At 40.4% G+C, this 26,817-nt stretch overlaps 2 protein-coding genes across 4 annotated transcripts in view; one reads left to right on the top strand and one right to left on the bottom strand.

Annotated features, from left to right (window-relative positions):
- The window catches only part of LOC133557026 (myotubularin-related protein 7-like), a 49,596-nt gene extending 29,436 nt beyond the window's left edge, over window positions 1-20,160 (top strand). For all 3 annotated transcript variants that reach the window (XM_061907321.1, XM_061907316.1, XM_061907319.1), the window contains 10 exons: window positions 1,078-1,206; window positions 1,278-1,412; window positions 1,521-1,653; window positions 3,455-3,564; window positions 5,135-5,260; window positions 9,181-9,230; window positions 11,660-11,860; window positions 13,002-13,136; window positions 15,316-15,442; window positions 17,237-20,160. In XM_061907321.1, the coding sequence (XP_061763305.1) occupies window positions 1,078-1,206; window positions 1,278-1,412; window positions 1,521-1,653; window positions 3,455-3,564; window positions 5,135-5,260; window positions 9,181-9,230; window positions 11,660-11,860; window positions 13,002-13,136; window positions 15,316-15,442; window positions 17,237-17,590 (1,500 nt within the window). In that variant the 3' untranslated portion in view covers window positions 17,591-20,160. The remainder of the gene's footprint in view (window positions 1-1,077; window positions 1,207-1,277; window positions 1,413-1,520; window positions 1,654-3,454; window positions 3,565-5,134; window positions 5,261-9,180; window positions 9,231-11,659; window positions 11,861-13,001; window positions 13,137-15,315; window positions 15,443-17,236) is intronic.
- Window positions 20,161-25,568: 5,408 nt separating this feature from the next.
- Window positions 25,569-26,817, bottom strand: part of pmm2 (phosphomannomutase 2) — a 36,921-nt gene continuing 35,672 nt past the window's right edge. The window contains exon 8 of the mRNA XM_061907282.1: window positions 25,569-26,476. Within this exon, the coding sequence (XP_061763266.1) occupies window positions 26,372-26,476 (105 nt within the window). The 3' untranslated portion in view covers window positions 25,569-26,371. The remainder of the gene's footprint in view (window positions 26,477-26,817) is intronic.

The raw sequence follows: 26,817 nt of genomic DNA, 5'->3' as shown, positions 1-26,817 counted from the left end.
GCCGGACGCATGCATTTCGCTGCTTCTATCGTCACATTTGCGAGATTGCAAGGCATACTTGGTGATACAGGTTACACTGAAGTTTGTGATATAAACAACTTTATCGCTCTTACTAATATGCGCCACACTCTGTGAACCCTCACCAAACAAGAATGACAAACATATTTCGGAAGAAGATCGGCTTTGTAACACATTATAAACGCAACATAACAATTACCCAGAATGCCATGCATCCATGACTCTTACTACACCCCGCGCCCCCAACCCCACCCACCTCAACTGACGCATGGAGAGGGGGCGGTGGGGGCGGTGCTAGCGGGGTGTATAATATAGAAGTAAGAGTCATGGATGCATGGCATTCTGGGTAATTATGTTGCGTTTGTAATGAGTTACAGAGCCGAATTGTGTTTGTCATTCTTGTTTGGTGTGGGTTCACAGAGTGTGGCGCATATTAGTAAGAGTGTTAAAGTTGTTTTGTATCACAACCTTCAGTATGATCTGTATGGCTGTGGAACAAGACCCCTGGTTTACAAATAGTACAAGCCAAAACAATGCCTCCGCCTTTTTGAAAATGACGACAGGGGAAGCGTCACTCATGACGTCAAGAATTTGACCCGGTGGTAATAGTAAGCATGCGCTAATAATTTTGGGAAGCGAGTTTGACCTGGCAGTAATTCAAGGCAGGCGCATATTACATGCTCGGCGGAAATTCAAGGAAATACTGCATCTTGTCTTCGCAATGTCTTCAATTGAATATCAATCAATCAATCAATGTTTACTTATATAGCCCTAAATCACTAGTGTCTCAAAGGGCTGCACAAACCACAACACAAACCACTACGACATCCTCGGTAGGCCCACATAAGGGCAAGGAAAACTCACACCCAGTGGGTATATGTCCAAAAGGATTTGCAAATCAATTTATTCTGTTTTTATTTACGAATTACACAACATGCCAACTTCACTGGTTTTGGGTTTTGTACAAGAATGAGAACATGCAACAAGCAACCTTGAAGCATTTTCACCATGAGAAAAAAGGGAATGCTTATTTCTGTATGTTTATACGTCTCATCACAGATATGTGAAACATATCCCTCGGAGCTGTTTGTTCCCAAGTCTGCCACACCCACAGTCATTGTGGGCAGCTCAAGGTTCAGGAGCCGAGGACGATTTCCTGCTCTGACATACTTTCACCAAGACACCCTGGTCAGTCTTTCAGACACGCATAGGTTACTAGGTCTGTAATATTGATGTTGACGGTTTTTGTCCCCCTTCAGGCGGCAGTGTGCAGGTGCAGTCAGCCTTTGTCAGGCTTTAGTGGACGCTGCCAGGAGGATGAGATGATACTCCAAGCTGTGATGAAATCCAACCCTGGCAGTGACTACATTTATGTGGTAGACACAAGACCGAAGGTAAAGCCTCTCTGTTTACTCACAGAAGCACTGTTTGGGAGAGAAATAGCTACAGGAAATACATTGTAATATTGCGATTGCATTATATTTCTCTATAAATGTGTCCAGCTAAATGCCATGGCGAACAGAGCTGCTGGTAAAGGTTATGAGAACGAGGACCACTACACCAACATCAAGCTGCACTTCATTGGCATAGAAAACATTCATGTGATGAGGAACAGTCAGCAGAAAATTATTGATGGTAAATTTGATTTTGTGTTTCCCTTTCAGCGACAGTACTATGGAAAGGAGGAACCATCAGCCAATGTATTTGAGTTATAGAGTCTGAAAGTGGGATACAGGAAGGATAAACTACAAACCCCGTTTCCAAATGAGTTGGGAAATTGTGTTGGATGTAAATATAAACGGCATACAATGATTTGCAAATCCTTTTCAACCCATTTTCAATTAAATGCACTACAAAAACAATATATTTGATGTTCAAACTCATACACTTAATTTTTTTTGCAAATAATTAACTTGGAATTTCATGGCTGCAACACGTGGCAAAGTAGTTGGGAAAGGGCATGTTCACCACTGTGTTACATCACCTTTTCTTTTAACAACACTCATTTAACGTTTGGGAACTGAGGAAACTAATTGTTGAAGATTTGAAAGTGGAATTCTTTCCCATTCTAGTTTTATGTAGAGTTTCAGTCGTTCAACAGTCCGGGGTCTCCGCTGTCGTATTTTACGCTTCATAATGCGCCACACATTTTCCATGGGAGACAGGGCTGGACTGCAGGCGGGCCAGGAAAGTACCCGCACTCTCTTTTTACGAAGACACGCTGTTGTAAGACGTGCTGAATGTGGCTTGGCATTGTCTTGCTGAAATTAGCAGGGACGTCCATGAAAAAGACGGCACTTAGATGGCAGCATATGTTGTTCCAAAACCTGTATGTACCTTTCAGCATTAATGGTGCCTTCACAGATGTGTAAGTTACCCATGCCTTGGGCACTAATGTACCCCCATACTATCACAGATGCTGGCTTTTGAACTTTGCGTCGATAACAGTCTGGATGGTTCGCTTCCCCAATTGAAATGTGGACTCGTCAGACCACAGAACACTTATCCACTTTGCATCAGTCCATCTTAGATGATCTCGGGCCGAGAGAAGCCGGCGGCGTTTCTGGATGTTGTTGATAAATGGCTTTCGCTTTGCATAGTAGAGCTCTAACTTGCACTTACAGATGTAGCGACAAACTATATTTAGTGACAGTGGTTTTCTGAAGTGTTCCTGAACCCATGTGGTGATATCCTTTAGAGATTGATGTAGGTTTTTGATACATTGCCGTCTGAGGGATCGAAGGTCACGGTCATTCAATGTTGGTTTCCGGCCATGCCGCTTACGTGGAGTGATTTCTCCAGATTCTCTGAACCTTTTGATGATATTATGGACCGTAGATGTTGAAATCCCTAAATTTCTTGCAATTGCACTTTGAGAAACGTTGTTCTTAAACTGTTTGACTATTTGCTCACGCAGTTGTGGACAAAGGAGTGTACCTCGCCCCATCCTTTCTAGTGAAAGACTGTGCATTTTTTTGGAAGCTGTTTCTATACCAAATCATGGCACCCACCTGTTCCCAATTAGCCTGCACACCTGTGGGATGTTCCAAATACGTGTTTGATGAGTATTCCTCAACTTTATCAGTATTTATTGCCACCTTTTTCAACTTTTTTGTCACATGTTGCTGGCATCACATTATAAAGTTAATGATTATTTGCAAAAGAAAAAATGTTTATCAGTTGGCACATCAAATATGTTGTCTTTGTAGCGTATTAAACTGAATATGGGTTAAAAATGATTTGCATATCATTGTATTCCGTTTATATTTACATCTAAAACAATTTCCCAACTCATGGAAACGGGGTTTGTACTTTTTGTAAAGTATCTTGGTAGGACAAACTATTTTCCAATGTATTTCAATTATAGAACATAAATCTATGATATAGGAAGGATGAACTATTTGCCAATGGTTAAATTTCCCTCTGTCTTAACCAGTGACAGAGATGCGATCTCCATCAATGACTGACTTCCTTTGGGGTTTGGAAAACTCCGGTTGGCTAAAACACATTAAAGCTGTTCTAGATGCTGGAGTCTTCATTGCCAAGGTATATACCGTCATTTTCACACACGCACACACAGGCTTTGCTCACATATACATTACATGGCCAACCACTATTACCAAGTAAAATCTTTGAAATTACTTCACTATGTATGCTTTGCATACATAGTGAAGTCGCATTCAAAAGATTGCATACACTCGTAAAGAACATATTGTCATGGCTGTCTTGAACGTCCAATAATTCCTACAACTCTTATTTGTTTGTGATAGAGTGATTGGAGCACATACTTGCTGGTCACAAAAAATATTCATGAAGTTTGGTTCTTTTATGAATTTATTATGGGTCTACTGAAAATGTGAGCAAATGTGCTGGGTCAAAAGTATACATACAGCAATAATAATATTTGCTTACATGTCCCTTGGCAAGTTTCACTGCAATAAGGTGCATTTGGTAGCCATCCACAAGCTTCTGCTTGAATTGTTGACCACTCCTCTTGACAAAATTGGTGCAGTTCAGCTAAATGTGTTGGTTTTCTGACATGGACTTGTTTCTTCAGCATTGTCCACACATTTTAAGTCAGGACTTTGGGAAAGCCATTCTAGAATCTCAATTCTAGCCTTATTTAGCCATTCCATTACCACTTTTTACTTGTGTTTGGATTCAGTGTCCTGTTGGAACACCCAACTGCGCCCAAGACCCAACTTCACATGGATAAATATAATACCTTCTGGTAGAAATTTATGTGGTCGAATGAAACAAAAAAATTGCTGTTTGGCCATAATACCTAGCACAGCATTTTGAGGAGAAAAGTGAGGCCTTTAATCCCAGGAACACCAACCTACCGTCAAGCATGGTATTGGTAGTATTATGCTCTGGGCCTGTTTTGCTGCCAATGGAACTGGTGCTTTACAGACAGTAAATGGGACAATGAAAAAGGAGGATTACCTCCAAATTCTACAAGAGAACCTAAAATCATTGGCCCAGAGGTTGGGTCTTGGGCGCAGTTGGGTGTTCCAATAGGACAATGACCCCAAACACACGCCAAAAGGAATGGCTAAATCAGGCTAGAATTAAGGTTTTAGAATGGCTTTCCCAAAGTCCTAACTAAAACGTGCAGACAATGCTGAAGAAACAAGTCCATATCAGAAAACCAACAAATTTAGCTGAACCGCACCAATTTTGTCAAGAGGAGTGGTCAAAAATTCAAGCAGAAGCTTGTGGATGGCTACCAAACCTGCCTTATTACAGTGTAACTTGCCAAAGGAACATGTAACCAAATATGAACTGTGCTGTATGTATACTTTTGACCAATCAGATTTGCTCACATGTTCAGTAGACCCATACTAAATTCATAAAAGAACCAAACTTCATGAATGTGTTTTGTGAGCAACAAGTACTCTAATCACTCTTATCACAAAAAATAAGAGTTGTATAAATTATTGAAAACTCAAGACAGCCACGACATTAATTTCTTTACAAGACCACAACTGGAATTAGTTCAAACAAAATTCGGATTGAAATTACAGTATCTAAACATTGCACACTAAAATCTAGTTTAACAGTGGTTCCTACAGTATATTGTTTTTGCTTGTATTTAACACATTGCTCATTTCAGGCAGTTGCTGATGAAGGGGTCAGTGTGTTGGTCCACTGTTCAGATGGTTGGGACCGGACAGCTCAGGCCTGCTCTGTAGCCAGTCTCCTTTTGGACCCGTTCTACCGCACCATCAAAGGACTGATGGTAACTCAATGAGACACATCTGGCCAATATGATGTTTAGACGTGGCTTCTTACAGTGATAGAGCTGGAGGGTGGCTATTTGCTACACTGGATGTTTTCTGCTATAGCAACACACTAAAGGGCATACAAATAATTTCTTGTGGCATCTGACCCGTATCATCCTACTATTGTATATCTTCTGGCTCCTCCCACAAAGTTTGAGGGTCAAATATATCAAATGTAAAAAGCGTGAAGAATGACAATTCTGCTGTATTGATTTTGTTAAATTTACAACATTACATTCTAATAAGAAACTACTTTCATGTACAAAATTAAAGGCTGCAAGATGATATCAATGAAATGCAAACATTTGTGAAGTGCAGGAGCAGGCCCTGCTATCATCATTGAAGTACAGCTGATGTCGGCCAGTTTTTATGCGGCTGTGGATGAAAAGACCACTCCAAAGTATATAGCACATAGTGTCCTGTTCCATCATCTGTGGTTTTGAACATTTGCAATTTAAGGAATAGAGGAGTATAATTATATATATTTGAGTATAAATATTTGGGTGTTGGCACCAGTCGCTAGACCAGATCGGACCAAGCTAAGACTATGAGAATGAACTGAATAATCATACTGACGTATTGGCACCAACAGCTAGGCTAGATCAGACCAGTCTAAGGCTAGATCCAACCAATTTAAGTCTAAGGCTAGGTCTGACCTTTCTAAGTCTAAAGCTAGATCTAAACAATCAATGTCTAAGGCGAGATCCGACCAATCTAAGTCTAAGGCTGGATCAGACCATTGTAAGTCTGAGGCTAGATCAGACCATTCTAAGTCTAAAGCTAGATCTAAACATTCTAAATCTAAGGCTAGATAAGACCAATCTAAGGCTAGTTCAGACCGATCTAAGACTATGAGCATGAACTGAATAAGCCTACTGAGATATTGGAACTAACCGCTAGACTAGATCAGACCAATCTAAGTCTAAGGCTTTATCTGACCATTCTAAGTCTAAGGCGAGATCAGACCAATCTAAGTCTAAGGCTAGATCAGACCAATCTACGACTAAGGCTAGATCAGACCAATCTACGTCTAAGGCTAGATCAGGGGTCGGCAACCCGCGGCTCCGGAGCGGCATGCGGCTCTTTGACCACTCTGATGTGGCTCAGCCGCATACTTGCCGACCGCCCGGACAAGTCCGGTAGATTCCCAAATTTCAGTGTCTCTATTAGAAGTCTCCCGGGTAAACATTTTTCGATTTTCACCCAGACATCAACTTTGAGGGCGTGCCGTGATGACAATGCCTCTAACACCCTTTCTGCATGTCATCGCGCCAGGATTTTCGCCATGCTATCTGCGTGCCCGCCGGCCGGTCACATTTTGGATGCGACCTCTACCTGAAGGCATACTCACTCAACAGCCATACAGGTCACACTGAGGGTTGTGATATAAACAACTCTAACACTCTTACTAATATGCGCCACAGTGTGAACCCACACCAAACAAGAATGACAAACACATTTCGGGAGAACATCTGCACTATAACACAACATAAACACGACAGAACAAATACCCAGAATCCCATTTATCCCTGACTGTTCCGGGCCATTTTATACACCCAGCTACCACCAACCCAACCCCGCCCACCTCAACCGACGCACAAGGGGGGTTGGTGGTAGCTGGGTGTATAATGTAGCCCGGAATAGTCAGGGATACATGGGATTCTGGGTATTTGTTCTGTCGTGTTTATGTTGTGTTATAGTGCGGATGTTCTCCTGAAATGTGTTTGTCATTATTAGTAAGAGTGCTAAAGTTGTTTAAACGGCCACTCTCAGTGTGACCTGTATTGCTGTTGAATAAGGATGCCTTACAGTCACTGATGTGTCTGCAACAGCCTCGACAAACAATTCTTTGGGCTAGCAAGCTATTTGTACAAGCTGTAGAGGGCGCTAGCGGTAGTGCCATCATTGTATGTCCTTATTATTGTTCATTGGGTGAACACCAGGGTACATTCGAGAAAATAATTACTCTGAAATTCGGGAGTCTCGCAGGCTGCACTAACATTAATTTTCATATTAAGGTGCGGGCCGCGCGTCTGAGACCCCTGGTTTATACATTGCACAAAGCCCAAAAAAACTCTGTATGCAGTATTATTTCATTATAAATATCAAGAGTTCTGTGGCTCCCATTTTTTTTTTACTTTGTGAAATGGGTCAAAATGGCTCTTTGAGTGGTAAAAGTTGCCGACCCCTGAGCTAGATCTAAACATTCTATGTCTAAGGCTAGAACAGACCATTTTAAGTCTAAGGCTAGGTCTGACCAATCTAAGTCTAAGGCTAGATCTGACCAATCTAAGTCTAAGGCTAGATCAGACCAACCTAAGTCTAAGGCTAGATCAGACCAACCTAAGTCTAAGGCTAGATCAGACCAATCTATGTCTAAGGCTAGGTCTGACCATTCTAAGTCTAAGGCGAGATCAGACTAATCTAAGTCAAAGGCTAGATCTGACCATTCTAAGTCTAAGGCTAGGTCTGACCATTTTAAGTCTAAGGCTAGATCAGACCAATCTAAGTCTAAGGCTAAATCTAAACATTCTAAGTCTAAGGCTAGCTCAGACCAATCTTAAGACTATGAGCATAAACTGCATAAGCCTACTGAGATACTGGCACCAACCGCTAGACTAGACCTGGCCAATCTAAGTTTAAGGCTAGATCAGACCAATCTAAGGCTAGATCAGACAAATCTAAGTGTAAGGCTAGATCAGAACATTCTAAGTCTAAGGCTAGATCAGACCATTCTAAGTCTAAGGCTAGGTCTGACCATTTTAAGTCTAAGGCTAGATCACACCAATCTAAGTCTAAGGCTAGATCTAAACATTCTAAGTCTAAGGCTAGCTCTGACCAATCTTAAGACTATGAGCATAAACTGCATAAGCCTACTGAGAAATTGGCACCAATCGCTAGACTAGATCTGGCCAATCTAAGTCTAAGGCTAGATCAGACCAATCTAAGGCTAGATCAGACAAATCTAAGTGTAAGGCTGGATCAGAACATTCTAAGTCTAAGGCTAGATCAGACCATTCTAAGTCTAAGGCTAGATCTGACCATTCTAAGACTAGATCAGACCAATCTAAGTCTAAGGCTAGGTCTAACCATTCTAAGTCTATGGCTATATCAGACCAATCTAAGCCTAAGGCTACATCAGACCAATCTAAGTTTAAGGCTAGATCACACCAATCTAAGTCTAGATCAGACCAATCCAAGTCCATGAGCATGAACTGATGAAGCCTACTCAGATGAGGGAAAAGGAGGGACACATTTTAGCGATATTACAGAGATAAAAGAAGGATATAGAAGCCCTTCAGTCCCATGATTTTTTTAATAAAGTTTGTTGCACTCTCATTACCGCCGGTGGAAAAGAAAACAAATACCGCACTGTAATGCATATAATACATAAATAAAACTTAATTAACAATTAATTTAAGCCAGCTGAGCTGGAGGTTGGGATTCTACATGATTATTAGATGAACTGTCTAAATCTCTTTGACAGTTAAATGAGCAAATCAGCGGTCTTTGAAATTTAAACCACCAGCGAAGCATTTTTGAAGTTTCACTGTGTTCTGAGTTATGGAGACTTTTCCAATTTTCTTAGTGTCTTTTTGTTATTTGTTAAAAACGACTGCCGAAAAATCTCACAACTTTTTCTGATGCCATTATATACTGTACTGAATTATGCCAGAAGCTTTCACCAAATATCATTAGGGTATACAATTAATATTTAAGTGTGTTTAAAGAGTTTGTTGTCACTGTTTGCAACCTGCCACCTTCCACTACTGACCCATAGTGCAGCCGGTAAAATCAACATTATATATGCCTTATCAAGTTGAATGTTTGTCATTTTTAACGGCACTTAGTTTCTTTTTTGTCTTATTTACTGCAGGTACTAATAGAAAGAGACTGGATTTCCTTTGGTCATAAGTTCTCCCACAGGTTTGTAATTGTCACATGCTCCAACTACAAAACCCAAAACCAGTGACGTCGTCCTTGAAATGCTCAGTCATTCACAAACAAGGACGGGTTTAGGGTCACTACTTAGTGAACAATATGCGTGAGCAAATTGTTGAACCGTTTCATAACAACATTTCTCAATGAGCTATTGCAAGGAATTTAGGGATTTCACCATCTACGGTCCGTAACATCATCAAGAGTTTCAGAGAATCTGGAGAAATCACTGCACGTAAGCGGCAAGCCCGTGACTTTCGATCCCTCAGGCGGTACTCAGTCAGTGTGTAAAGTATATCACCACATGGGCTCAGGAACACTTCAGAAAACCCCTGTCAGAAACTACAATTGGTCGTTACATCTGTAAGGGCAAGTTAAAACTATACTATGCAAAGGGAAAGCCATTTATCAACAACACCCAGAATTGCCGCCGGCTTCGCTGGGCCCAAGCTCATCTAAGATAGACTGCTGCATAGTGGAAAAGTGTTCTGTGGTCTGACGAGTCCAAATTTCAAAATGTTTTTGGAAACTGTGGACGTCGTGTCCTCCGGAACAAAGAGGAATAGAACCATCAGGACTGTTCTAGGTGCAAAGTTGAAAAGCAAGCATCTGTGATGGCATGGGGGTGTATTAGTGGCCAAGGCGTGGGTAACTTACACATCTGTGAATGCACCATTAATGCTGAAAGGTAAATACAGGTTTTGGAACAACATATGTTGCTATCCAAGCAACGTTCTCATGGTCACCCCTGCTTATTTTAGCAAGACTATGCCAAGCCACGTGTTACAAGAGCGTTAAAAGAGTGCGGGTACTAGACTGGCCTGCCTGTAGTCCAGACCTGTCTCCCATTGAAAATGTGTGGCCCATTATGAAGCCTAAAATACCACAACGGAGACCGCGACTGTAGAACAATTTAAGCTGTACATCAAGCAAGAATGGGAAATAATTCCACCTAAAAAACTTTAAAAATGGGTCTCCTCAGTTCCCAAACGTTTACTGAGTGTTGTTAAAAGGAAAGGCCATGTAACACAGTGGTAAAAATGCCCCTTTGACAACTTTTTTGTCTTCTGTTAGGACATGATCTCGAGTGATTAATTCAAGCCTTTATCTTGAATGGTTTAGACGACTGCAATGCCTTGTATGTAGGCATTAGCCAGGCCTCCCTCGCCAGCCTGCAGCTTGTGCAGAACTCTGCTGCTCGTCTGCTAACACAGACCCACAGACGTGAGCACATCACCCCTATATTGGCGTCCCTTCACTGGCTCCCTGTGCAGTACCGAATCAATTTCAAACTCCTTCTATTTGTTTTTAAATGTTTAAACAACCTCGCGCCAAGATATCTCTCCGACCTCCTTCAGCCTTACTGCCCCACCCGATCCCTAAGATCAGCCAATCAGCTGCTACTGACGGTCCCTGACACAAGGCTGAAGCTTAGAGGTGACAGAGCATTCGCCGCTGCTGCTCCCAAGCTCTGGAACGACCTGCCTCTGAGTGTTACACAAGCCTCCTCTCTTCCTGTTTTTAAATCTCTCTTAAAAACATACTTTTATTCCTTGGCTTTTAACACTAAGTGATATCCATCCTGCAATGGCGCCCCATTATACACCTGCTGTGAACCTGTTTTTATGTTTTATTTATTTACTATCATGTTCTGTTTGTGTTGGTTTGCTCGGTTCTCGTATTATCTTTTAACCTGCCCATTGTACAGCACTTTGGCTACCCCTGTGGTAAATTTTAAATGTGCTTTATAAATAAAGTTGATTTGATTTGATTGTTTGCAATGTGAAGTGAAGTGAATTATATTTTATATAGCGCTTTTCTCTAGTGACTCAAAGCGCTTTACATAGTGAAACCCAATATCTAAGTTACATTTAAACCAGTGTGGGTGGCACTGGGAGCAGGTGGGTAAAGTGTCTTGCCCAAGGACACAACGGCAGTGACTAGGATGGCGGAAGCGGGAATCGAACCTGCAACCCTCAAGTTGCTGCCACGGCCACTCTACCAACCGAGCTACGCCGTTGCTGCCATTAAATTATAAGTTAATGATTATTTGCAAAAAAACTAGTTTTTCAGTTGGAACATTAAATATATTGTCTTTGCAGTCTATTCAATTGAATATAGGTTGAAAAGGATTAGCAAATCATTGTATTCTGTATTTATCTACCATATACACAATGTGGCAACTTCACTTGTTTTGGGTTTTGTAAATATAATACAATTTTGCACTGACTGCAATATTAAAAACTCTAAAGAACTGTCTGTCTTGACTTTAAGTGTCAGATGATGGTCATGTGCCTTCCAATTGTCTTAATGACATGTTTTAAAGCCAAAATAATTTTTGATACATACACAGAAAATAATTATATTTATTTAAAATAAAAACAATTTTATTTTATTGAATCATTTTGTCCACTTAGGTATGCCCACCTGGATGGCGATCCTAAAGAAGTGTCCCCAGTCATCGATCAGTTCTTGGAGTGCGTGTGGCAGCTTTCGGAGCAGTTTCCATGTGCCTTTGAATTTAACGAGCGCTTCCTCATCGCTATACACACGCACGTTTACTCCTGTCAGTACGGCACTTTCCTGTGCAACTGTCAAAAGGAACGCAAGGATATGAGGTAGGACCAAAATGCACAGATTCTTGTCATTTTATGGTATTACCACAACACAGAACATCTTACAATACATTAAACATGTGTTTCCTATTGCACTTAAAAAAACATTTTAGAAGGTTAGAAGGCATTAAATACATTGGGCTTTTTTTTTAAGCACTCAGAATAATTTAATTATCGGAATTTTGGCAAAAAAGCCATTATCGGACATCTCTACTTGCATGCACTTTGTGTGTGCATTTTGACTTCCACTCCACAAAAATCCGTGCTCAGATAATGTGGTAATTCGCTGTATTGCTATACATATCATAATTTTTCTGCATTTTTTTTTTAACTTCTTTTTTTTCCAGTGTAGCCGTGTCATTGCTGTCTCGCTCTCATCATTAAAGGTGATTGGAGAAGGGGTCTTAGAACATGCATGGGTGGGACAAGCCACTGACAGGGCCAATCGTGTTTTCTGGCAAAGCCATAGATGAACACGGGTTCCTAATTAACGTCGTAAGGCCCAAGCTGCTTGTTTACATGATTTTTTTTTTTTTATCTCTCTTTGCTATTTGGGCTTATTGGACCCTAATTAGAATAAAAACTAATAACCATCTTTTAATATGATGTACTTAGTCCATCAGTACACAAATGTGTACTTAATGTGTGGTGACATGCTAATTTTTATGTTTACAGTTTTTTTTTCCAAATTCCATTGAGTGTTATACTCTTCTGACACCACCAGATAGCAGTATAAGTGTCCACATAAGCGGCCATAAGACCCCAATTCAGTAGTGTACACAATTTTGGAAATAAGAGCTAAAAGGTGCTGTCCACGCATGTGGCCACTAAAGTTTTTAGAGGTTAAATTAAATCTGATTTAAAAATGTCCAATAAGTCCATGTTTATTTTCACTGCTTGTCGTTTTATCCTCTCTAAAATTTCACTAATTTGTGGTTGGGCTCATGGTTTGTACAGACCGTTCTTCTTTTATCAGATATTCTACAAATTTGCTGTTTTGTTAAGATAGCACTTGGATCTACATTGGATTTGTTTTGTGTTTTTTTTGGCATTCTATGGAAAAAGTTAAGGCCCCTTATGAAAAACAAAACACGCAGTCTATTGTTATTGTTTTAACTAACACAAATCTGTGTGTTGGAAACAGGCTTCATAAACGGAGTCATTCCGTATGGCCCCAGCTGTGGCAGGACCGGGCGGACTTCACCAACTTGCTGTATAAGGCCGAGCTCAGTCAATGTCAGGGTGTGCTGAGGCCCAACACCTCCCCCTACTGTTTCAAGTAAGTCACTGCAGCATCTCTTATGGAGTTCATTCATGAATATGTGCTAGGAGCTCATGCCTGGGCAATTATTTGACTCATGGGCCAAATTTAGAGAAGAAAATGTGTCTTGGGGTCGGTATATACAGTAATGGTCATTCCACAAGCTTCTGGCAAGCTTCCGGTTGAATTTTGGACCACTCCTCTTGACAAGATTGGTGCAGTTCAGCGAAATGTGTTGGTTTTCTGACATGGACTTTTTTCTTCAGCATTGTCCACACATTTAAGTCAGGACTTTGGGAAGACCGTTCTAAAACCTTAGTTCTAGCCTAATTTAGCCATTCCTTTACCACTTTTAACATGTGTTTGGGGTCATTGTCCTGTTGGAACACCCAACTGCGCCCAAGACCCAAACTCACATGGATAATGATAAGACCTTCTGGTAGAAAGTTCTGTGGTCAGATGAAACAAAAATGGAGCTGTTTGGCCATAATACCCAGCAATATGTTTGGAGGAGAAAAGGCCTTTAATCCCAGGAACACCAACCTCCCGTCAAGCATGGTGGTGGTAGTATTATGCTCTGGGCCTGTTTTGCTGCCAATGGAACTGGTGCTTAACAGAGAGTAAATGGGACGATGAAAAAAGGAGGAATACCTCCGAATTCTTCAGGACAACCTAAAATCATCAGCCCGGAGGTTGGGTCTTGGGAGCAGTTGGGTGTTCCAACAGGACAATGACCCCGAACACACGTCAAAAGTGGTAAAGGAATTACTAGATCAGGCTAGAATTAAGGTTTTAGATTGGCCTTCCCAAAGTCCTGACTTAAATGTGTGGACAATGCTGAAGAAACAAGTCAATGTTAATATTTGGTTACATGTCCCTTGGCAAGTTTCACTGCAATAAGGCGCTTTTGGTAGCCATCCACAAACTTCTTGAATTTTTGACCACTCCTCTTGACCAAAATGGTGCAGTTCAGCTAAATGTGTTGGTTTCCTGACATGGACTTGTTTTTTCAGCATTGTCCACATGTTTAAGTCAGGACTTTGGGAAGGCCAGTCCAAAACCTTAATTTTAGCCTGATTTAGCCATTCCTTTACCACTTGTGACATGTGTTTGGGGTCATTGTCCTGTTGGAACACCCAACTGCGCCCAAGACCCAACCTCCGGGCTGAGGATTTTAGCTTGTCATGAAGACTTTGGAGGTATTCCTCCTTTTTCATTGTCCCATTTACTCTCTGTAAGCACCAGTTCTATTGGCAGCAAAACAGGCCCAGAGCATAGTACTACCACCATCATGCTTGACAGTAGGCATGGTGTTCTTGGGATTAAAGGCCTTGCCTTTTCTCCTCCAAACATATTTTTGGGTATATTGAGAACATGTGAACGTCATACCCCCTCTCAATCAACATATTTTACAATCAAGCCAAATGCAACAAACACAGCGAAATATGAACACAAAGGGTAAAATGGAGTTTTAGGGACGGCGTGGCGCAGTGGAATAGTGGCCGTGCGCAACCCGAGGGTCCCTGGTTCAATCCCCACCTAGTACCAACCTCGTCACGTCCGTTGTGTCCTGAGCAAGACACTTCACCCTTGCTCCTGTTGGGTGCTGGTTAGCGCCTTGCATGGCAAATCCCTCCATCAGTGTGTGAATGTGTGTGTGAATGGGTAAATGTGGAAGTAGTGTCAAAGCGCTTTGAGTACCTTGAAGGTAGAAAAGCGCTATACAAGTACAACCCATTTATCATTTAACATTTAAAAAATAAACCCACCTACAATCTGATGTATCTGAAATGTCACTAAGTTTTAGAACTTTGTCTTAAAAATCTCCTTCCGCGTCTGTCCCTGACACCCGCAATATCAGGCTGGCCGCTGTGGAAACGCTCCCCACCCACACTGCTCTGTGCCTTGTCTCAGCTGCCGTGACTTAAATTACTATAGTAATTTTTTTTAGATCACCATAGTAACTAGTATATCATGCAAAAGCCCAGATTCCAACAATTGAAATACTTTGTATAGTTGAAGACTTATGGTCAGTTGAAAACATCCCTGCATATCAAAACGGCAGCTACAGTTTCTATCTTAAAAACCTATAAAAAATTATTAGGGAATGTCCGGCCGAGCCAGATTGAAAAGCTTAACAGCCTTAATTTGCCCAGGTCTGCAGTAGCTCATATGTGTCCCCTCTATGTTCCTTCAGAATGTGGAAGGGTCTCTACAACCACGCGGAGCGGTCGACGCCTCCTCGCCAGTCACCCGCTGACTTCCTGACTGCCGTGAGGGAGGAGTCCCAGCAGCTGGAGGAGGAACTGACCAATCACCAGGAGGTACCACCAGGAGGAACCGCTCACCACCACCCGGGCTCCAGACAAGGCATACAAAAACACCACGAGAAATCTGTCCTAGAAACGTTCTACTTCTTTTAGATCTTTTCACTCAGATACCCTAAACTGTGCAATGTTGGGACTTAATGGGCGCCATTCAGCAATCGTTCTTAAGAACAAATTTTGTTCTCAGGCCCACTTATGAAGTTTTCAAGGATGATTTTTGTATTCACCAATGTTTTTTTAGCTGGGATTTGTTCATAGGTAAGAACAAAATCTATGAGGGCTCCAGAGCACTTTTAGGGGGGCCTATTTGTTCTTAAGTGTGATAAGTTCTGCTAATTCTATTGTCTAATGTTAAATTAATATTATAGATGGATAGATATACAGTAAATAAGACAGACAGACCTATAGCAAAAAGAGCAATGCACACACACAATCATCAATTACCGGGGCGTTGATTTAGTGATCGGTGACTCTTTAAAAGACTCAATTCACACAATGGCAAGGCTTTTGCTGCTACTGCAAGATGCCCGCAGATTGTACCCTGGGGACGGAACGCATTTTTCACAACCATGTAGACCTATTTGCCCGAAATGACGAATATTTTTTTGAACGCTTTAGGCTACCTCGGTAGTCCCCCATTTCTTAAACTTGCGTTTTGACGTTATGTATTTCCCTCATTGGGATAATCCGAATTTCTCTTGTGTAATCTGTTTGGGTTTTGTCCGTGTGTTTGATGTTCGGCTTTTCCGACGAAATTGTGCCCTTATGTACCTACTCAGTGTACCCAATTCCCTCGGAAGTACAACTTGTTAAAATGGGTTGAGTATTCGGCTTCTACTTTTGCTCCAAACAATTTGTATTTCCCCCTCTTGGGTTCGGTACAAGAAGAAATACGTCACCTCTTTGCTCTACAAGCCCATCAAAGCCTCACCTTTGGGAATCCATCGTGATATTGTTTTTGTTTTTTGTCATTTAGCCGAATTGTGCACTCGAACCAAGTTCACGGCATCTGTTACAATAATAAGTAATGGTTTGAGTGTCCGCCCTGAGATCGGTAGGTTCTGACCTCAAACCCCAACCGAGTCATACCAACGACGATAGAAATGGGACCCATTACCTCCCTGCTTGGCACTCAGCATCAAGGGTTGGAATTGGGGGTTGAATCACCAAAATGATACCCGGGCGCGGCCACTGCTGCTGCCCACTGCTCCCCTCACCTCCCAGGGGGTGAACAAGGGGATGGGTCAAATGCAAAGAAAAAATTTCACCACACCTTTTGATTGATTGAGACTTTTATTAGTAGATTGCACAGTACAGTACATATTCCGTACAATTGATCACTAAATGGTAACACCCGAATAATTGTTTCAACTTGTTTAAGTCGGGGGTCCACGTTAATCAATTTATGGTAAACCTAGTGTGTGTGACAATCATTGGTACTTGACTTATTAGGGGAATTGAGTGCAATTACGTAAGCAAATTATGTAATTAACAGTGTTTACCTATGCAAATTACGTAATTAAGGGTGTTTACATATGCATATTGGGGAAGTAAGGGTGTGTTTATAGGCAAATTATGATAGACACGCACGCGCTAACCATTTGGCATTCAGCAACTTAAGAAGAGCAGGTGGGAACAATTTGGTCATTTAAGAACACGTCATGAATTTGAATGGACTCGTTACGAAATCATAAGATAACAGGAAAAGTTAGGAAAATATTGCTGAATGGGGTCCAATGTTTGGTGACGTGCACTTGAATAACAAATTCTCCTTTTTGCTCCCTCATGCAGAGGATAGCGGCGCTGACAGGGAAGCCAATCACATGGGCGAAAGTAGAGGTTAAGAAGAGGATTGTGCAGGCGAGACACCGCGGGCCGGACCCCCCCACAACGTACCAAGTCCCCGCACAGGAAGCAGTCATTCAGAACGCTAAGACGAAGAACCCCTCTCTCTCTCCGCCTGCCCAGGTCAAGCACTTTAGCAGGGACCACAGCCCCGTCTCTACGGACCTGGAATCAGGCGCGGCGGTCCTGAGCGGCCTCTCATCCCGGGCCGGGGACGAGTGCAAGGACCCAGAGACGGGGTTCACCACCGCTGGCACCAATTTCTTCAAACGCCAACATTCAGAAAGATTACAACAATAGTTGCAAGATGTTTCTCTTTGGGGGGGAAAAATACTGTTTTTATGATTTTAATGACATGATTTACCCTCACTATTTGTGTGAAGGTGGGATGGTCCAAGCTAAGACCATCTGGGTCTCATCACTACCCCCTGGATTGTCTGAGGTGAGCAACTAAAACGTCCCTCTGGTGATGAAGGCAAGGTGGGAGTTCGCCTGACTATTTAAGAAAATTGTGTGATTAACTGTAAGAAATACAATTTTTGCCATGGGGCAGGAAAAGTGGTGTAAGTCGACTGAACTGAAAGTGAAAGAAAAAGAAGCTTACATGATTTACATCTAAAATAAATCACTTGACTTGCTTACTTTACAGCAAGGGTGTCAAACTCATTTTAGACCGGGGGGGCCACATGTATGAAAAATCTACTCTGTAAAATCACGGCACGATAATTTAAAAATTAAGATTTTCTTTGTTTACAAATAGAACAAGCACATTCTGAAAATGTACAAGTCATAATGTTGTTTTCTTTACACTTACATGTTGCGGTTAATAGTTTACCATCTTTATTTGTTGTTGTTATTTTCTAAATAAATTATGTGATAATGTTCATCAGTCAACACATTGGTGTTAATTTTCAATTTATCAGGATAAAATAATACATAAATCAAATTAGAGGATGTTATTTATGTAGTTTGATCATTTTCCTCAACTAGTGTTAAAGTTAAGTTAAAGTACCAAGGATTGTCACAGTGCACTAATTTTGTACATATGTAGCATCATCTCCAAAAGGGTTCGGGAACCTTTTTGGCTGAGAGAGCCATGAAAGCCAAATATATTTCCGTGAGAGCCATATACCGTATTTTTCAGAGTATAAGTCACACCTGCTGAAAATGCATAATAAAGAGGGAAAAAACATATATAAGTCGCATTGGAGTATAAGTTGCATTTTTGGGTGAAATTTATTTGATAAAACCTAACACGAAGAATAGACAATTGAAAATAAAGAATAGTAAACAACAGGCTGAATAAGTGTACCTTATGTGACTCATAAATCACCAACTGAGAAGGTGCCTGGTATGTTAACGTAACATATTATGGTAAGTCATTCAAATAACTATAACATATAGAACATGCTATACGTTTACCAAACAATCTGTCACTCCTAATCGATAAATCCCATGAAATCTTATACGTCTAGTCTCTTACGTGAATGAGCTAAATCATATTATTTGATATTTTACGGTAATGTGTTAATAATTTCACACAAGTCGCTCCTGAGTATAAGTCGCACCCCCGGCCAAACTATGAAAAAAACTGCAACTCATAGTCCGAAAAATATCTTAATATTTTTAACACTAAGTACAACTGTCAGGTTCAAACATTGATGACATCTATTAAACAGACAAGAAGCAAGGAATTAAACAGAGACTGGATTCAATTTAGTTCAATGAGGAGAAACCCGTTGACCTGTACCCTTGTACAGTGTCGTCCCACGCTCTGACGAGAGATTCTACGCCTCCTCTTTCATTTGGACTTTCCCAGATTACAACAACTAAATGCGTGTATCTATCAATCAATGTTTATTTATACAGCCCTAAATCACAGGTGTTTCGAAGGACTGCACAAACCACAACGACATCCTCTGTAGAGCCCACATAAGGGCAAGGAAAAACTCACCCCAGTGGGACGTCGACAATGATGACTATGAGAAACCTTGGAGAGGACCGCATATGTGGGCAACCCCCCACCACCTCTCTTACTCTTTTTAATAACATTGTTATTCTGAAGCTAACCAATAATAAATAAAATACTTTTGACCATTAATGCGACTTTTTGAACAGGTGCGGTAGAAACGGACGGATTGAAATGCATGAGAATGTTTTATATTTTGAACGTTATTTTTAACACTGTGATTACTAGCGGAATTATTCATTAGTTATCGTGTTAGGCAACATCAGCTAAGATTTATCTGAGAGCCAGATGCAGTCATCAAAAAAGCCACATCTACCCCTGATCTACAAAGATACAAAGAATTGCTATTGTGACATCTGGTGGACACATTTAGAACAGCAGTTTTTTTCATAAAAAATTTCAGGTTACTTTTTATACTTGGCCATATAAAACCTGTTCGAGGGCCTTCTCCGGCCCTCGGACAGTACGTTTGACACCCCTGTTTTACAGACTAGAATCGATTGTACTCCACACAGCCAGGCGCAGTGGAAAAATTAGAAATTCATATTCACGGTAAGCAGATTTATGTGTCTTACCTTGTGTTGCTGGTCACAGGCATGTCCTACTAATGTATTCCTGCAAACGTTATGTAGACAAGGATTATTGTGACTAATGCGTGGATTCATGTAAGACAATGGGAAGTTTGACAGTATTTCACATTGAACTTAAAACGAACAAAACATGAACATTATTTACATCCAATATTGAAAGCGTTTATTTTGCAATATAATTTATTTTGTTTGACATTTGTATGTTTTCTAAGCTGAAGGGGAGCACGTTTAGGTCGAGCAGGTGTACAAAGTACTGGAGTGCTTCATCCAGCATTGTTGTGTAATGTCTTTGGAATACATAAGGTATGCTCTCTTCCTGTCAAAAATATGAACAGTCACACAGTTGACATCTTAAGACGGATTGAGAGGAACATTAGATTTTTTTTTTTCCTGTACAATACACTTGTCTGTGATGTGGTCCGTATCTGTGGATGCTGAGTCAATAAATGCCATCTTTAAGGTTGCAACACAATTTAAAAAACAGTTTGTGACACATTTTAATGAGGGAAAAGTGTACATACACTTATAAAGAACATAATGTCATGGCTGTCTTAACTTTCCAATAATTTCTGCAACTCATATTTTTGTGATAGAGTGATTGGAGCACATACTTGTTGGTCACAAAAAACAGTCATGAAGTTTGGTTCTTTTAGGAATTTACGATGGGTCTGACCACAGAACATTGCTCTAGAACAGGGATCAGCAACCCGCGGCTCTTTAGCGCTGCCTTAGTGGCTCTCTGGAGCTTTTTCAAAAACTGAAAAAGATGAGGGTAAAAAATATACTTTTTTTTTTTTATGTGGTTTCTGTAGGAGGACAAACAAGACACAAACCTCCCTAAGTGTTATAAATCACACTGTATTAAACATGCTTCACTGATTGGACTATTGGGCGAGCGCCGTTTTGTCCTACTAATTTTGGCGGTCTTTGAACTCACCATGGTTTGTTTACATCAGGGGTGTCCAAAGTGCCCCACAGCACATTTTAAAAATACATAAAAAGTGATATAAAGGAGAAAACAGGTGAAATGTAACAAGAAATTGTTGCAATGTTTACTCTAATAACACAAAGCTGCCATGCAGGCTGTTTCTTTCTTTAAAAAATAATGAATCAAAATCAATGTCATTATGAATTATAAACCTATTCAAGTCTCCAATTACGTTACATTAAATTTTCCACTTTGAGATATTTTGGGGGGCAAATGTTGCATATTTTGTGTTTGCCATATAAAAAACTGAGCTGTTTTTTTTAAAGAAGGGCCTAAAATGAACACACAAAAACATAAACAACAATAAAACTTATAATTGACGGATAGATCTGAAGTTGATCTCGAGATTATTGTGTTAAAAGTAAACAGTAAAAAAAATGTATAATTTATTTTTCAACACTTTAATAAGTAGGACCCTTTTGGATCCCCAACAATTTTAGCGTGATTTGTTTTTAAGTGTCATTGCTCAAAAAATAATGATGAATTAAAATCAATGGTGTTATAAGTTATTGACATTTTTAATGCTCCAATTACTATATAATCTCAAATATTCCACTTAAAAAAATTATTGGGTGAAAATATTGCATATTTTGTGATTTTTCCATTAAAAAAATCATTTTTTTTCGAAACAAAAGAGCATCCAACTTAAATCTTTAAAATAATTATATTGACGGATAGACCTCATGTTGATTTAGAAATTTAAAACTAGATTAATAATAAAAAAAATAATACTGAATAATGACACATTTTTAATATTTTTTTGACCAAAACCCTTTGGGGTCCCTGATATCAAGCCTGGGTGGAGGCCGAAATTTATATTTTTTATACATGTTTTTTAAATTAAAAAATATCAAAATGGCCCCCACTTGCTTTGATTTTTCAGTGTGCGGCCTTCAGTGGATAAAGTTTTGACACCCCTGGTTTACATGTACAACTTTCTCCGAATTTCTAGGACGTGTTTTATGCCACTTCTTTTTCTGTCTCATTTTGTCAACCAAACTTATAATGTTGTGCGTGAAAGCACAAAGGTGAGTTTTGTTGATGTTATTGACTTGTGTGGAATGCTAATCGAGCATATTTGGTCACTGCATGACTGCAAGCTAATTGATGCTAACATGCTATTTAGGCTAGCTGTATGTGTACATATTGCATTACTATGTCTCATTTGTAACTATTTTTGAGCTCATTTAGTTTCCTTTAAGTCCTCTTAATTCAATTTATGTCTCATGACACACTATATGTAATATGGCTTTTAAATTTGTTTTGTGGCTCCAGACAGATTTTTTTTTGTATTTTTGGTCCAATATGGCTCTTTCAACATTTTGGGTTGCCGACCCCTGCTCTAGAAGGTTTTATCTGTATGTGTGATGTCAGATGAAACACAAATGTAGCTGTTTGGCCACAATACCCAGCAATATGTTTGGAGGAGAAAAGGCGAGGCCTTTAATCCCAGGAACACCACATCTACTGTCAAGCATGGTGGTGGTAGTATTATGCTCTGGGCCTGTTTTGCTGCGAATGGAACTGCTATCGAAGCAGCACGTGGAATTTTGTTACCCACAATTTTTGCAACATAGATAATTCTATAATTGGGACGGGACTCTCTGCTGTGTTGGATCCACTTTGGATTGGACTCTCACGGTTGTGTTGGATCCACTATGGGTTGAACTTTCACAGTATAATGTTAGACCCGCTCGACATCCATTGCTTTTGGTTCCCCTAGAGGGGTGAGGTTGCCCACATATTGATAGATAGATGGATAGTACTTTATTGATTCCTTCAGGAAAATTAAAATTCCAGCAGCAGTGTACAGAGTTGAGATCAATTTAAAAAAAGTAAAAAGTAAATAATGGGGGTTTAAATGGAAACAAAATAGAGAAATATTACAATAAGAATAAAAAATAAAAAGCAACAATGGGAATAAAAATATAACTGTAAGATAATAATATAACAAGACAAAGTGCGGCCCTCTCCAAGGTTTCTCATAGTCATCATTGTCACCGACGTCCCACTGGGTGTGAGTTTTCCTTGCCCTTATGTGGGCCTACCGAGGATGTCGTAGTGGTTTGTGAAGCCCTTTGAGACACTAGTGATTTAGGGCTATATAAATAATTATTGATTGATTCGTAGATCCATGTTAATATTGACAAAGGGTGTAATAAAAAAGGGAAATAGTTTTGTTTTTTTACCTCCATAACACTATTTTGTTAAGATGTTTAAAGTTGTAAATATTTATATGCATGTTGTCTATCTGTGCTGGCGACTTGTCCAGGTGGATGGATGGAACAGGTGCTTTCCAGAGAGTAAATGGGACAATAAAAAAGGATGATTACCTACAAATTCTTCAGGACAAGCTAAAATCAGAGGTTGGGTATTGGGCGCAGTTGGGTGTTCCAACAGGACAATGACCCCAAACACATGTCAAAAGTGGTAAAGGAATGGCTAAATCAGGCTAGAATTAAGGTTTTAGAATGGCCTTCCCAAAGTCCTGACTTACGGACAATGCTGAAGAAACAAGTCCATGTCAAAAAACCAACAAATTTAGCTGAAGTTGACCAATTTTGTCAAGAGGAGTGGTCAAAAATTCAACCAGAAGCTTGTGGATGGCTACCAAAAGCGCCTTATTGCAGTGAAACTTGCCAAGGGACATGTAAGCAAATATTAACATTGCTGTATGTATACTTTTGACCCAACATTTTCAGTTGACCCATAATAAATTCATTATAGAACCAAACTTCATGTATGTGCTCCAATCACTTTATCATAAAAAATAAGAATTGTAGAAATGATTGGAAACTCAAAAGACAGCCATGACATTATGTTCTTCACAAGTGCATGTAAACCCGCGGTCTCAGACACGCGGCCCGGACCTTGATATTCAAATTTGATGTTAGTGTCGCCTGCAAGTTTTATATGATTGCCGCTTGACAGCGACATACTTGCCAACCCTCCCAATTTTTGATTTTTCCGGGAGACTCCCAACATTCAGGGAAATTCTCTCAAATTTCTATTGCTTTTCACCCTTACAAGAATGTTCAGGAGGTGCCTTTAGCGCCCCCTACGACCTGCACAGACGGTGCTCCAACTCAGTCATATGTTGTACCTGGCTCTGGCACGCACGCATTGTGACTGCAAGACATAGTTGATCTGCAGCAGGGATGTCAAACTCATTTTAGCTCAGAGGCCGCATGGAGGAAAATCTATTCCCAAGTGGGCCGGAAGGGTAAATCCATGGCATGATAACTTAAAAATAAAGATACCTCCAGGTTGTTTTCTTTGGCCAAAAATAGAACAAACACTTTCTGAAAATGTACAAATCATGGAAAATACTCTGGACAAAACACTTCGAGTTTGTTGAAAATTCTGGGGCACTTGGTGCAGTTTGAGAAACAAAATAGAGCATAGACTTCATCTCAGTGTATCTACAAAGCCATGATTAAACTTTTAAGTCACAGCTTTTCTGGGATTGAAGGTAAAAACTATTCAAAAGGGTTAAGTTCACTTTTCTCGTGTTGACAGACATTTTGGGGCAACGAGGGTGCCAAATGACGATGGGTTCAAAACAAGACAAAAAACGGCAGGTTTTAGGTTTCATGTGGGTTGAGGAGGAGGAGCCACAGTCACCCTTTATTGTGTCCCTCTTGCTTGGCTCCAGTATAAACCGTGCTTGCCTAACAGAATTGCTATTGTGACATCCAGTGGACACATTTAGAACAGCAGTTTATTTTGTTAAAAAAAAAAAGCAGCTCATTTTAAAATTTGGCAAACTCATCACGCAGGCCGTACGTTTGACACCCTTGATCTACAGCCATACAGGTCACACTGAGGGTGGCCGTATAAACAACTTTAACACTGTTCCAAATATGCGCCACACTGTGAACCCACACCAAACAAGAATTGCCAAACACATTTCGGGAGAACATCCGCACCCTAACACAACATAAGCAACAGAACTAATACCCAGACCCCCTTGCAGCACTAACTCTTCCGGGATGATACAATATACACCCCCCAGTGCCACCAAACCCCGCCCCTAACCCTTCCCCCCCACACATTATACCCCCCGCTCCGTGCGTCGGTTGAGGTGTATATTGTAGCGTCCTTGAAGAGTTAGTGCTGCAAGGGGTACTGGGTATTTGTTCTGTTGTGTTACTGTGGGGATATTCTCCCGAAAGGTGTTTGTCATTCTTGTTTGGTGTGGGTTCACAGTGTGGCGCATATTTGTAACAGTGTCAAAGTTGTTTATACGGCCACCCTGAGTGTGACCTGTATGGCTGTTGACCAAGTATGTGTTGCATTCACTTACCTGTATGTAAAGTGGCCGGCATGCTGTTTGTATGATGAAAAGGTAGACGCGGTGACATGTTGTAGAGGACGTTCAAGGCAGTGCTATCGCGGCATGCCCTTAAAATTGTTGTCTGGGTGAAAATTGAGTCAAATTCGGGAGAACGGTTGTTCTGGTGGATTGTCGAGGGGGTGACCCGAAATTCGGGAGTCTCCCGGAAAAATCGGGAGGGTTGGCAAGTATGTTGAAAGCCATTCCAAGAAGGTGAATTCATTAAAAAGTGCATGTTAGATTTTTTAAGAAATCTTTTCTTGCGGCCCAGCCTCACCCAGTTTCTGCATCCAGTGGCCCCCAGGTAAATTGAGTTTTAGACCCCTGATGTAAACTTTTGACCACGACTGTATCAACAAAAATGTACACCAAACGATGCAATGATTTCAGGAATATTGGCGGCTTTTCCAGTCATTTTTTAATCATGCCACAAATTAAATGGGATTTAAAACTATGAACAGACGACAGTTTACATGGAGGTCTTCATCATTAGCGACTTACTGTATAATAGTAGGACCATAAGCACTTAAATGTGTAAAAAAAGCAAACCATTCTAGGCCAGCTTTGTCATTATTATTTTCATAAAACAAAATACTAACCCAAAAGACTTAGTAGCAGAGGATAAAAATGTTATTAGTCTTGGATATGTACCATAAAGCAAATAACTTAATTGCTTTCATTGCCTTCACTGTCTCAGGTCGTAATGTTTATTTGTCATTTTTATTTAATAGTGGATTTACTTTTAAGTCTGTAAAAGGTTGTTGTAGTGCGGCTTGTACCTTTTAAAAACACACATTTAATCCATTTGATGCCCCAGAAAGAGTCCTCAAGGTCTATCTATACAGCAACACCACATAATCCTATTGAATAGTTACCTAATTAACATGTGATTCACAATTGATATAGTTTTCTAATCATGGTTGCATTATAGCCAGTAATAGCAAATATTTGGTAGGAACCAAAATAAGAGCAGAAAACAGAAAGTGAAGCCCAAAAAAATCTGGAAAAACACCCAAAAAGTAAACAAATAATATCCTGAACCACTGGACGTAACAGTACCCCCCCAAACCCCCCGTGTCACTGTACCTGCAGCCACTTAGTGTTTTTAGCACCGAATGTTATTTAAAATATTACCTTCAGTAGCACACCTTTAAGTCAACGTAAGCAGCTTCTCTTTTTTGCAGTGGACTTTTCTTGCTTACGAAAAGAAAAGCTCCTGGCAAAGGCGTTGTGTTTCCTCCGGACTGGAGACTTCATGGCCAATGGTGCGAGGGTCACTGTAGATCTCGTAGTCATTTCCTCCCTGACACACAGAAGTCAGGTTTAAAAACTCCCACGAAGATTCAAGACAAGAAGGGTCATTCCCAGACGTCGAAAAAATATTCTATGTGAAAAGGTGAGTTCGCTACGAGGTGATCCATAGGAAAATGTTGGGAACGAGAGCGGGATTTAGGAGCTCAGTATGTGTCCTTGTTCCAGCTTCACACTTACAGTCCTGGTCAAAAGTTTGCATACACTTGTAAAGAACATAATGTCATGGCTGTCTTAAAGTTTCCAATCATTTCAACAACTCTTATTTTTTTGTGATAGAGTGATTGAAGCACATACTTGTTGGTCACAAAAAATTATTTTATGAATTTATTA

The sequence above is a fragment of the Nerophis ophidion genome, linkage group LG01, assembly GCF_033978795.1.
Source record: "Nerophis ophidion isolate RoL-2023_Sa linkage group LG01, RoL_Noph_v1.0, whole genome shotgun sequence".
Lineage (NCBI taxonomy): Eukaryota > Metazoa > Chordata > Actinopteri > Syngnathiformes > Syngnathidae > Nerophis > Nerophis ophidion.
This window is presented reverse-complemented; position numbering and strand designations above follow the sequence as displayed.